Source organism: Hemitrygon akajei, chromosome 23, assembly GCF_048418815.1.
Source record: "Hemitrygon akajei chromosome 23, sHemAka1.3, whole genome shotgun sequence".
NCBI lineage: Eukaryota > Metazoa > Chordata > Chondrichthyes > Myliobatiformes > Dasyatidae > Hemitrygon > Hemitrygon akajei.
This window is the reverse complement of record NC_133146.1, coordinates 26593666-26607619: the sequence shown is the minus strand read 5'-3', so window position 1 is coordinate 26607619 and position 13954 is coordinate 26593666. Positions and strand designations below refer to the sequence as shown.

General features: G+C 42.5%; 1 protein-coding gene across 4 annotated transcripts in view; it reads left to right on the top strand.

Annotated features, from left to right (window-relative positions):
- arid5b (AT-rich interaction domain 5B) overlaps nt 1-9095 on the top strand; it is a 142969-nt gene extending 133874 nt beyond the window's left edge. For all 4 annotated transcript variants that reach the window (XM_073027240.1, XM_073027241.1, XM_073027242.1 and 1 more), the window contains one exon: nt 4918-9095. In XM_073027240.1, the coding sequence (XP_072883341.1) occupies nt 4918-7011 (2094 nt within the window). In that variant the 3' untranslated portion in view covers nt 7012-9095. The remainder of the gene's footprint in view (nt 1-4917) is intronic.
- The last annotated feature ends 4859 nt before the right edge of the window (nt 9096-13954 follow it).

The following is a 13954-nucleotide window of genomic DNA, read 5'->3' as shown; positions in this document are numbered from 1 at the left end:
GGGGGGGGGGGTCTTCCTCGCTCAGAGTCATGCAAGTGTGGAACGAGCTGCCAGTGGAAGTGGTAGAAGTTGGTTTCATTTCAATATTTAAGAGGAATTTTGATAAGTACATGGATGGGCCATGGTCCAGGTGGACTATGCAGAGTAACAGTTTGGCATGGACTAGATGGGCTGAAGTGCCTGATTCTGTGCTGTAGTGATCTGTGTCTCCATGTTCCTCAAAGCGTGGAAGAATCGGAGATGATCTCGATAAACCACAAAATTCACCTCAAGTTGAAGGAGGGTGTTTCCCTGTAGCTGGGGATCTCGAGTTAAGGATCATATCCTGAAAATTAAGATGGTAGATATTGCTCCACAGAAAAAGTTGTGAATCTTTAAGTGAGTTTGTACTCCAAACACATCATCCCAAAGTGCCGCTCAAACATTGGGCTTTGGTTTAATAAGTGGGAGCAGTTCCTTGCACTAAATGTATTTCTTCCTAGCTCTGCATCCTCAGGGAGCAGATCCTAGAACTAGGATTGTTGGCTAAGACCAATGGAAGCCAAGCATCGATGCCTCGTTTTTCCTTTACAATCGTGGAATGAATCCTGGAAAGCTGTATCCAACAGCAATCCAAGAGTAACAGTAGGGGCTCGGTGCCCTTCATTCACAAACTCAAAGAAATTCAAATTCAACACTTGCCAGCTTGTGGAGCCTAGGAGCCAGCTTTCTGTCCAGTGTTGGACTCTCAGCACTGGACCTAATGGTCAAGTGTGGCTGGAGCTTGGCATCGAGCTTTGGGATTTTCACATCAGTTGGCATACATGCAGCATGAAACTGTGCAAAATTCAGGCCGTTGAATCAATCCAAGATGGAAATTGGTGCATCTTTGGATACCGAGGTGATCACAGGATTTGGGATAAGGAAGCTGGAATTGAGATAGAAGAGTTGATCTGATTGAGGTGGTGAAGAGTATGAAATGGGATGAAGTAGATCTCCCCTGCATCTGTTTGTTAGCAGCAAACTAATAGTTCTTTTCTACATTGTTGTACCCACACTTTGAAAGTATTGCATTGTCTGTAAATCCCATTGTGATAATAAACTGCTACTTCTCTGACTTTTGTAATTACATAGGACTTCTTCGATCAGTTACAAGTGAATAGCAACGGAGCAGGCCACTTGACCACTTAAGCCTATCCAATTGCTCAATACAGTCATCACTGGCCTCAATCAACACCTATTCTTCTGTGCCTGTTCCCCATAACTCCTAATTCTGTAATGTAATTTCCACTGTTCCTGCACTAAGTTGCAAGGAAGGACTAGCTGATGATGCGTTCAAGAGTCATAAAGAAACGATGCAGCTCCATAAAACTCTGGTTAGACCACACTTAAAATATTGTGCTCGGTTCTGGTCGCCTCAAAGGAAGGATGTGGAAGCTTTAGAGAATGCAGAGGAGATTTACCAGGATGCTGCCTGGATTAGAGAGCATGTCTTAAAAGAGTAGCTTGAGCAAACTAGGACTTTTCTCTTTTGAGTGAAGGAGGATGAGAGGTGACTTGATAGAGATGTACAAGAGGTACAGATTGAGTGGAGAGCCAGAGATTTTTTCCCAGGGTAGGAAATAGCTAATATGAGGGGGCATAATTTTAAGGTGATTGGAGGAAAGTATAGGGGGATGTCAGACGGTAGGTTTCTTTCTACACGGAGAGTGGTGGGAGCGTGGAATGCCCTGCCAGAGGTGATGGTAGAGGCAGATACATTAGGGATATTTAAGAAACTCTTTGGCACATAGGTGATAGAAAAATTAAGGCTACGTGGAGGGGAGGGTTGGATTTACCTTCGAGTGGGTTAAGAGGTCAGCAGGGCATCCTGTTATGTGTATGCTGTATTGTTCTATTAATTAGCTGCCAATCAGTATTGTCATTACTGCTACAGGCCCTCCCCATGTTACAACAGCACTCCATTCCTGTCAACTGGTTGTGGACTGAACAGTTTGCACGTTGGAGATACAGCTGTGATCTGAGTTCCCACATGGCAGAAGGTGACGGCAGCTCCCCTGATCTGGATCAGTGCAAATCCATGCCACTGATCTTCCAAACGCTCATTAGTATGTGTGGGCTTTGTGTAAGTCAGGCTTTTGTAAATTGGCAAGGACTCGTAATCAAGAGACAGGGAATGGTAGGAGCATTATCCCAACGGCAGTGGTGCTGAATGACATATTAGTATAATAACCATTAGTACGAGGACCCAACATTGGCCCACCAGAGGCCTGGCCAGGCCTCTACACCCACCCTGCTGGCCCCCAATGGAAGCCACTGACTATGGTGATTCTTCACACTGACAGGCTGAGAACTGCCGAATTGCCAACTACTAATCGTAACAAGGACAAATTCAGTTGTTTACTAGGAAGTGATATAGCCAGGAGATATCATGTTCTAGTAACTGCTTTGCTGCTAAATAACCTTGGAAAATGCCAAAGAAAGTAGGTTATTGTAGTCATGGTAACCTTCAATATTATAAAGTCAACAATTATTTACAATGCAGTGTTCCATTATGTTGAAATTGCAATTAGAGATGATGGATTATGAAAACATAAATGAAATAGAAAGTAAAATATTTCATGAATATCTAAATGTTAATATTTTGATTTATACTCTGCTGTAATCCAGAGTTACTGTACAAGAACATTAATCTATTTTTCTTTTGCTGTTTTTTGGTTCCCAGAACACACACAACATATTGGATGTACCATTTTGAATAGGTTATTGGGAATGAAGCCAACAGCTGGGCAGATTAAGTGTTTTTCTGTTTTTGTCCCACCGTTTAAAATCTATGTCTCTGCTTTCTATTGTAGTTGAAACAGAGAATTCATTTGAAATGTCTGACCTCAACCATCTATTTGCAAAGTAACTGGTTTAACTGTGGCCATGATTTCAAATAGTGTACTTTAAAATGTCAGAACATTTGATAGCATGTTAAAATCTGTCTCCGTTTTAAAGAACTGAAGATCAGCTGAGCTATTTGAGACAAGTTACAGTTTCCGCTGTCTCTTAGGGCAGGTAGTGTCACTAGCAAAAACAAGCCATAAGTGAAGTCAAAGCAAATTTATTCCCTACCTTGAGATTAATTTTCTTGCAGGCATTTACAGGAAAATAAATACAACAGAATTTATTTTAAAAAAACTATATATAAACAAAGACTGAAATAACTAATGTGCAAAAGAAGACAAAACATGTAAACCTAAAACAAAAAAAATAATGAGTACATGATTGATGAGTCCTTGAAAGTGATTCTGTGGATTGTGGAGTTGTACATTTAGTTGAAGTGTTGTGATTATCCAGCAGAATTAAGTGAAGCTTTTCCCCTTCCCTAATCAAGATGAGGAATAGAATGGAGCATGATTATGAGAACTGTGCATCCCTCCAAAAATAAACTTTGCCTACCTGCTATGCTCTCTTGTCCATTTCCTAAGTTATCTGGTGTCTTTTCCTTGAGCTGCATTCAGCCTAACCTCTGGAACACATTTTTTCATACTCAGCTCCCCTTTGCTTTTAGAAGCAATCCTCTAAAGCCATCCTTTTGGAACACACTGGGGTTTCTTGCCTTTTTAAGTCCTGGTGTCGATTTTTCACAACATTCCTGTAACTTTGAAACCCCTTAAATGTTTTACAAAGCTGAAGATTCAAACTATAGTAACACACACACAAAATGCTGGAGGAACTCAGCAGGCCAGGCAGCATCTCGGCTCAAAACGTCGACTTGTTTACTCTTTTCAGATAATGCTTGGATTTCTAGCATCTGCAGATTTTCTTGTGTACATGGAAGCAGTTGATTTAAACCTAACCTTGGAACAAAAAAAAATCACAGATGCCTGGATCCTGAAATAAAAATAAAGATGTTGATAGAATCCAACATGTCAGGCAGCATCTGTGGAAAGAGAAAAGTTTCAGGTTGAACACCATTTAAGGTAAATGGTGGACGGTGCATGGAACAAAGGGAATTTTGTTCCTAGGGTGAAGTATTAGGGTAGTTGAAACACAATTAAACTGCTTCTATCTAAACTGTTGCTAATGTTGTCTAACCTGTGCAATGTTGTATACAGTACTATACTGGAAAATGTAAGAAATACAGAAGGCAAAAAATTGCTATATCTTATAACAGAAAGTAAGAACAATTTATGTAAAATGAGCTGCTATTTCAATTCCTTTTGTTTCACTGCTGCCCTCCTCCACCTTAAATTTCTTTCTTTCCCAGTTCAGATAAAGGGTCCCAGTCTTGACATGATGACTCTTTCTCTTTCCTGACACAGGACGTTCTTGCTGGGCCCGTGCTTTGTACATGGATGGTGTGGTAGTGTACTAGCTAGAGCAACACTTTACAACACATTGGCTGATTCTTGCCTCTGCCTGTACATTCTCCCCGTGACTGTGTGGATTTCCTCCTGCTGTTCTGGTTTCCTCCCACATTCCAAAGGCATAGGGTTAGAGAGTCATGTGCCTGCTACGTTGGCACCAGAAGTGTAGCGACACTTGCACAGTCCTCACTGATTTAATTTGATGCAAAGGGAATACTTCACTGTGTGTTTTGATGTGCATGTGAAAAATAAAGCTAATCTTTATCAGAATCAGGTAGGTTATTATCACTGATGTGTGATGAAATTTGCTGCTTTGCTGCAACAGTACAATACATAAAATATAAATTATAATAAGAAATATATTTTAAAAAAATTTAAATAAGTAGTGCAAAAATAGGAAGGTAGTTTCCATAGGTTCATATGGTTTAGAAATCTGATGGCGAAGGGGAAGAAGATGTTTCTTAAACTTTGAATTGGTATTTTCAGGCTCTTGTATCACTTCTCTGGTAGCTTTTTATCTATATCTGCATTTCCTTTTTATAGATTTTGTATTAATGACATTTTGTTTTTCTTTAATAACCAGGCAACTTCCGTGCCAGAAGGTGCCCAGGAGATGGATGTGTCCAGAGAAACGTTGGTCTCGGTGCCGGAAGGGGCAGCGGCAAGCTCGGAGCCTGAGGTCGAGGAGCAGCACAGCCGTGACCTTGCAGAAGGCTCTGATGCCAGAACGGGGCAGCCCAAGGACGACGACGACAAAGCCGGTGGCGAGCACCCAGACAGGAAACATGGTGGCATCACGCCCGATTCGGGCAAGGAAGCAGTGACAACAGTGGAAACGCCAGAGGAGGGACAAATGGGCACGGACACCTCCACCCCCGGCCAAAACCCCGAGCCGCCGCCATGCCCACCCGACCTTCCAGCAAGCGACAGCCAGGAGGAAACGGCTGCTGGTGCGGTCCCGGCGGAGGGAGACGCAGTCCTGTCTGTTCAAGCTGACCAGTCTCGCAAGGAGGAGACTGAAGGTCGTCCCGGGAGCAGTCCACAGCCCGGTGCCCAGAGACAGCACACACGGCAGCCTGAGAGAGGTAACCTTCACAAAGAGAAGGAGGAGGTGCTTGCTTCCACAAAAAGTGACGCCTGCCCCAGCTACATGCCCGTGGTGTACTCCAGAGGACATCCCGGCATCATGTCACCGCTTGCCAAGAAGAAGCTCTTGTCACAAGTCAGTGGCACCTTACCCAACAACTATTCAATTGGAGCACCACCCCTACTGCTGAGCAGTAAAAAAGTTGGCGACAATGGGGAGGAAACGGTTAAAACTGAGTGTAGTTTTTCACAAGGCTCCTCATCAGACCCGCCGGCTGTTAATAGACCGTCTGTCATCCAGCGCGCCCATAGCGTTCCCAAGAGAAGCTCAGATGAGCGAGGGGAAGCGTTTAAGCAAGATGGTTTGAATAAATTATCCGATTCTGAGACCGCTTACCTTCCCAACCATCATCTCAATTGCTCAGACTCATTCAAAGGTGGCGTTCATTACCCTTTCACCTCCGACCTTACAGACAATGAAAACAAAAACTCTGAGAAGAAATGTTGCCTGCCGTCGCAAGTCTCGAGTTTTCTAGTGGACTTCTATTCCTCCCCTCACCTACACAACCTTTATAAACATACAGAGCACCACCTTAATGACCAAACGTCAAAGTACCACAACATCGCAAAGAATAAGAGTTCATTGTTTATGCAGCGTAAAAACCAGGATGCTGAATATTTAAATTATCTCTCAAATTTGCACCAACCAGAAAAAAAGTTTGGAGTGAAATCCCCGGCGGAGGAACAGCCCACTGACTTGAGTCTTCCGAAGCTGAAGAAGATGTTGCCCAGGAATCTGACTGGTACGCCACTTCCTTCATCATTGCCCCTGGACGCTAAAAGCACGACAGCAGGAACACAGCCAGCCCATTCCAACTACAACCCCAAGGCATGCCGAGTCCCTCCAATGCCGATGGTGGCCAGCGCCAAGACCGGCGAAGCTATCGCCTCATCGCCAGCGAAGCTGGAAGAGGCGGTCAGACCGATCATGTGTTCAAAGGCCAGCTCGCAGGTCATCGGGACCACAAAGCCCATCAAGAGGAACCGAGAGAGTACTGACTGTGGGCACGGTGAGAGCCCAGAAAAGAAGCACCGGGCCGTGTCTCCCATCTCCAAGGACCCAACGATGAAAGAAAAGACTTTCGACTTGGATGGTGAAGGCAGCAAAACCCTGCCACCAGGGATTTTCCTGGAGGGCCACAAGTTCCCGCTGCCTACACCAATTTTCCCGGGTGTGTATCCTGGAGCTTTTGTATCTCAGGTGCAAGATATGTGTGACGGCTTAAGCTCTCATTTCCCCGTTGACTACGCCCACCCCTTACAATACTTGAAGAATCAAGCTGTGCTCTCTCCCCTCATGCAGCCACTTGCAATCCATTCCTTCATGATACCGGCGATGCAGAGACAGATCCTGGCTTCAACTGGTGCATCCCCGCAGTTGTACAGACATTTGTCCGCGGCTGCTTCCCCAGTCGCAGCTACTTATGGAGATATTTTGCACCATAGTCTTTATCCGCTGGGTTCTCTGAACCCGCAGGTTGCTTATTCCAGCTCGCCGATCTCTTCTTTACATCCCAGCACAAAACTGTAAATATTTCATTACATGAACGTTGCTGAAGACAGCAATAAGCCGGACATTCCATGTTACATTAAGACTTGGTGACTGCAAGCTACCAGCAACTGGCTTACGTATTCCTTGCATTCACCCTCGGTGTCGTTATTATCTACAAATTGTAAAGTTTGTTTAGTTTTCTTAAGTGTGGTAATGATATCCTTTGTACATAAATCTTTTTGCCTGTGACTTAACACTATCACCAGTAGAATAGCGACACATTTAATGGGTGTAAATATTCACTATAAACATTTACATCTTAATTTATGCAACTGTAGTCAGGTTCTGTGTGCTGCTTTGGTTGTCTTATTGCTGCATTTTTCACAGTGTCAGATGATGGATGTGTTGAGAATTGTGCTCTTGTTCCAGAACAGGATAGACATAATAACTACAGGAAGTTCTCCGCAGCTGTAAATGTCTGTTTGGATTCTTTTGAATCCTTTCGTAGAACCCATATGTGGTGTTTAATTTCTACATTGTGTAATAGTGCACCGTGCTTATTCCGCAACCCCCCCCCCCCTTTCCTTGGAGATAATTGCTGTTCGCACAGTTGTTAAGCTCTAGACTTTCACATCCATAAAAAGCAGAGCCAATTACAAAATAACTTGAGATGCGTTTGCCTCTGTGTTAATATTTCAAAATTTAATGTAAATATTTCTAATTCAGTTTTCGTACATTCATCGTTGCCGCGGCAACGTCTCAAACTCACTTGTTAAATGCCCGGCAGCCACACGTGTTAAAGATTTGTATATAGACAAGGTAATAGTAATTCATAATAGCTGCATTACAGGAAAATAATTTTATATATAGATTCCACCCACTTTGCATTTAAGGTTACAAAAATATAGCTGTAAGGGTTCTTTCTGTGGTTTTACATAACATTTTGTCAAATATTTAAACTGTAAATCTCTCAAGTAAACAAGGCAGGTTTTGAAAAGAGGGAAGAGTGAAGCAGAACAATAAAATGGAAGAAACCAAGATCCCACGTTGGCATCCATGAACATTCTGCTTTTTTTCTGTAATAAAGCCTCTTCAGTGTACTCCTGTTGCCTCTGCAGCTGTTGGTGAAGCTTTAATAAGATTTGTGTTGAAATGCAATTCTGGCTCTTTGTTCAACTCCTGAGCTTGGCTTGAAATCTTTGGCAGCCTTTTGTTTCTCATTTAGGCTTTGGAAAATTTCACTTTCCTTTTAAAAGTGCCCTCAAATTAAACATGGGCAAATACTTTGAAAGAAAGTCTTTCTTAAACTTATTACAACATTTGCTTCTGGAGGACTTAACATTTGGTTACAATAATTTCCTTTCAGTTCCACAATAAACATGTTTAATTGATGCCTCAGTATCGCATGTGGTTTTCTGGCAGTCTCTCTGTTACATCAAGAACTAGCTGTGCCTTTTCATTTCAACAACACATTAAAGCTTCGATACTTAACTGCACATGTTTGTCGACGGTATACCACGGTCACATCTGGTCCAGCTTTGCAAAGAGCACTGTGATCATAAGTATTGTGAAATCAGGATATATTATTTTTGTTGGTTTCCAATGCTCGTAATGATCATAACAAGCACTTAAGAGATTGTTTGTGTGATTGTGGCTGTATTAGTTACAGAGTGTAGTCCTCATATGGTTGTTCCATTCACCGCCATACATAGCTTAAATATTTTCAGACTATTATCAGCAAGATGTTTATACTGACATGTTATTATTATAAAACTTGTATTTTGTAAATAATGAACACATTTCTTTTTGCATTTTTGGTTTGGATCTATAGCACATTTTCATGTAAGGTGATTTGTACATAGTTAAAAGTGAAGACTGGTAACATTCAGATGCATCCTAATAGTTTAAGGTTATTGAGTAATCTTATATTAGGTTCAAACTATATGTCTAATGTTGCTGAGCCAAATATAAACACTAAAGTTTTGTTTTTGTATGTTCTTAAAGTGTACTTCTTGGCAAATGCTTTTGATACTTTGTGCCAATAGTTTATCTATCACATAGCTGGCAAAATATTTTGTACTTTCTGATCCACTGTTATATTTAATAAAAGTTTTACTACTTAATAGATGAGTGGTTTTCTTAAGTAGCTTATTATTCATATTACCTTGAAAGTTATGAGTTTTATACATCATATTGCTTTAATTAGCAGCCCAGCAATCTACTTGGCATTGTTGCATTACAATTATTCAAGAAGGATGTGTAGGGGTTCAAGTGAGGTAATATCTTAAGGTAACATATCTGACATTAATTTTAATTTAATTGTGGCATTTTATTGAAGATACCTTGCAAAACCTCCCTTACCTAATCGACATTAGGCATCATGGCATGTTCTGGGCACCTTCATCTCTTCCTTTTTGCCACCCATAAACACAAGAGATTCTGCAGATGCTGAAAATCCAGAGTAACTAACCCAAAATGCTGGAGAAACTCAGCAGGTCAAGCAGCATCTTCAGTGAGGAATAAACAGTCGACGTGTCAGATCAAGGTCCTACATCAGGACCCATTTATGGTCCTTGGGTTTGCCTGCCTCACCAGCAAAGTACATGGGTTGTGTATTCATCAAAATATGTTCAACTTCATGCCACAAGCCTTTAAACAACTGCATCAAACACTATGGTCCATATTTTTGGAGCACTATCTTTCCATGACATTATTCACCTCTGCTATTTTGAAAGTAACTTTTATGTTCAGAGTTGTTTCGATTAATCTTGAGCCTTTTTATCAGTTCAGCAGACAGTCCTTTGAGAAAAGCTTAACCCTCACATCCCTTTCCTACCTCCTCTCACCTTCAATGCATGCCTTGTATTAGAAATTTCTGCCATGGGAAAAAGATAGGAAAATGAAATGTTGACATTTATTTCAAGGGGAATAGAATATAAAAGCAAGGAAATAATGCCGAGCCTTTGTATGACACTAGTCAGGCCGCACTTGGAGTATTGTCAAGTTTTGGGCTCTATATCTCAAAGGATGTGTTGTCATTGGAGAGAGTCCAGAGGAGGTTCACGAGGATGATTCTGGGAATGAAGGGGTTAACATAAGAGGAGCGTTTGGCAGCTTTGGGCCTGTACTCACTGGAATTTAGAAGGATGAGGAGGGGAGTCTCATTGAAACCTATCGAATGTTGAAAGGACTAGATAAGGTGGATGTGGAGAGGATGTTTCCCAGGTGGGGGTATCCAGAGCTAGAGGGCACAGCCTCAAAACTGAGGGGCAACCTTTTATAAAAGAGGTAAGGAGGATTTTTTTTAGCCAGAGAGTAGTGAATCTGTGGAATGCTCTGCCACAGACTGCGGTGGAAGCCAAGTCCATGGGTATATTTAAAGTGGAAGTTGATAGTTTCCTTCCTGGCATCAAAGGATATGGAAAGAAGGCAGGTGTAGGGGGTTGAGTGGGATCTGAGATCAGCCATGATGGAATGGTAGAGCAGACTTGATGGGCTGAATGGTGTTATTCTGCTCCTATGTCTTATGGTCTTATGATACTGCCTGTCTACTCTATGTATGCCTCTCATCATCTTGCAAACCTCCATCAGATCAGCACACAGCCTCTGCCACTCCAAACAAACCAACCCAAGTTCGTCCAGCCTCTCATGATAGCACCATGTCCTCTAAACCGAGCAGCATCCTGGCTAAACCTCTTCTGTCCTCTCTCCAGTGCCTCAACATCCATCCTATAGTGAGGCGACCAGAACAACATGCAACACTCCAGATGTGGCCTGACTAGTGCACAACAACTGTAACAAGATTAACAACTGCTTAGTGCTGATGGGCACATCATTCAGAACCAAATACGGTACAATAACTACGAATCTTGCTGGGAGGGGCAATAAGGAACAGAGCTGTTGAAAATGAGAGAAGTTTGACATTAGGGAAATGGTTTATTACTGACCTTGTCAGATTATTCTTGGCCTAAGAGTACTTGATGCTGTCAGTGGTGCTAAAATTGGGGCCAAGTTATTTGTTATTGGCTTCACTCAACCTGGTGACAGCAATTCTGCAAAAAAAATCTCATTTTTCCTCCTTTTTAAAACAAAATACTCTTGACAAGAGAGTGTTTCCACTAATCTGGGGAGGGGAAGGACACCAGTGTGCATCAGTAAAAACAAATAAGGTGTAGACAGGAGTGGAGGTGAAGTATGCTACTAGAGCAGAAAGCTATTGAGCAATAGATGGGAGCAGCCATGTTAACCAAAGAGGAAGGTGGATTAGTTTAAAGGGCCCATAATTTAAGTTTTATGAGCTTCAGGCACAAGTGTGTAATTAAAAATATAACCAGTATACTTGGAGAATGGCTCAAAATGGCACATCTGGGAAAATCCAACAAACAATCTGCTAGAAGAGCTGATCAGGTCGAGCAGCGTCAGTGAGGGGAACAGTAATCATTGACATTTTGGGTCAAAACCCTGAGTTCTTCTAGCAGATAATTTGCTGCTTCGGATTCCAGCATCTGCCGGCTCTACTGTCTCCTGGGCAAACAATACTCCTGGGTGCGAAGTTTCAGAGATAAAAAGGTGGAGGTAGCGTGCTAGTACTCATTAAGAAAGATATCATGGTGCTGGAAAGAGCGTGTCCTTGAAAGAGAAGGTTGAGGACAGAATCTTATTTGACTGCATTTAAGAAGTAGCAAGGGTCCACCGTAACACTGAGGCAGTCCACCAAATAGCAAGAGAGAAGATGGAGGGGCAAATCTGCAGGAAACTTACAGAAATGTTCAGGAATAATGGACTTCAATGATCCCCATTGACAGGAATAATGTAACATGCAAGAGAAGACTAATTTCTGGAATGTGTTCAGGAGTCTTCTCTTGAACAGTGTGCTTCCAGCCCACCGATGAAAGCATTGCTGAAACTGCTTTTGGAGAACAAAATTGGTTTGTGAAGGTGATGAAACTTTTATAGCACAAGCTCTGTCTCTGTTTTCTCTCTCCATGGATGACCTACTGCCCGACCTGTTGTGTATTTCCAACAGTGTGTTTTATCTCAGATTTTCAGTGTTTGCAGTATTTTGCTCAAGTTAGTGGGAGGACATGTAGGGAGGAATCATAGTCTTGAGGTCATAGAGCACCACAGTACAGAAACAGGCCCTTCAGCCCATCCAGTGCATGCCATCAGTATTTTGTAAGGTTGGAGTTCGAAATGGAGAAGCCGAATGATCCGAATCAGAATCAGGTTTATTATCACCGGCATGTGATGTGAAATTTGTCAACTTAGCAGCAGCAGTTCAATGCAATACATAATCTAGCAGAGAAAAAATAAATAATAATAAATAAATTACATAAATTGAATACATTAAAAATATGCAAAAATGGAAATACTGTATACTAAAAAAAAGTGAGGTAGTGTCCAAGGGTTCAATGTCCATTTAGGAATCGGATGGCAGAGGGGAAGAAGCTGTTCCTGGATCGCTGAGTGTGTGCCTTCAGGCTTCTGGTAACAGTGAGAAAAGGGTGTGCCCTGGGGGCTAGAGGTCTTTAATAATGGATGCTGCCTTCCTGAGACACCACTCCCTAAAGATGTCCTGGGTACTTTGTAGGCTAGTACCCAAGATGGAGCTGACTAGATTTACAACCTTCTGCAGGTTCTTTCAGTCCTGTGCAGTAGCCCCTCCGTACCAGACAGTGATGCAGCCTGTCAGAATGCTCTACCCTGTACAACTATGGAAGATTTTGAGTGTATTTGTTGACATGCCAAATCTCTTCAAACTCCTAATAAAGTAGAGCTACTGTCTTACCTTCTTTATAACATTATCGATGTGTTGGGACCAGATTAAATCCTCAGGGATCTTGATACCCAGGAACTTGAAGCCACTCACTCCCTCCACTTCTGATCCCTCTGTGAGGATTGGTATGTGTTCCTTCATCTTACCCTTCCTGAAGTCCACAATCAGCTCTTTTGTCTTATTGACTTTGAGTGCCAGGTTGTTGCTGCAGCACCACTCCACTAGTTGGCATATCTCACTTCTGTATGCCCTCTCATCACCACCTGAGATTCTACCAACAATGGTTGTATCATCAGCAAGTTTATAGATGACATTTGAGCTATGCCTAGCCACACAGCCGTGTGTATATAGAGAGTAGACCAGTGGGCTAAGCACACACCCCTGAGGTGCGCCAGTGTTGATCGTCGACAAGGAAGGGATATTATCATCAATCTGCACAGATTGTGGTCTTCTGTTTAGGAAGTTGAGGATCCAATTGCAGAAGGAGGTACAGAGACCCAGGTTCTGCAACTTCTCAAACAGGATTGTGAAAATGCTGAGCTATAGTCGATGAACAGCATCCTGATGTAGGTGTTTGTGTTGTCCAGGTGGTCAAAAGCCGTGTGGAGGGCCATTGAGATTGTGTCTGCCGTTGACCTATTGTGGTGATAGGCAAATTTTATGATGTAAAATGAAACTTAATTGGAGAAATGATAGTCAACGGGAAGAGAAAGGATCTAGCCAGAGTGAGGCTGAACTAATCATTGGCTGGTAAAAGTACAACAAAACAATCTTAAAAGAGGTGGTATTTCAGTTACAGGCCAGGCACATCTCTAAAAAGGGCAAACTTACTTACTGCCCATTACACCACTGGCATTTAGGGCAGGAATGAAGATCCTCCATCTTAAACTTCATTGCTGTTTCCGTTACAATTGTTTTTTGACCAGTCAGGGTTGTTAGCCCTGAGATGAACTGCCGAACCTGGAGGACCGGTGGACCACTCTTGGTCTGGCCTCTACCCTTTGACCTGTTTGGCATGGGTGACCCTACCAAGAGCCAAAGGACAAGGCCCTAATTCCAACTAACATAGCTCTCAAATCCTCCAATAGGGCTATGGTCCTCTTGGGGGAGGAAAGGGCAAGTGTTGGAGGAAGAAAGACCCCAGAGAAGGAGTTCCCAAGCTGGGGTCCATGGACCCCTCAGTTAATTTTCAGGGTCCATCAGATG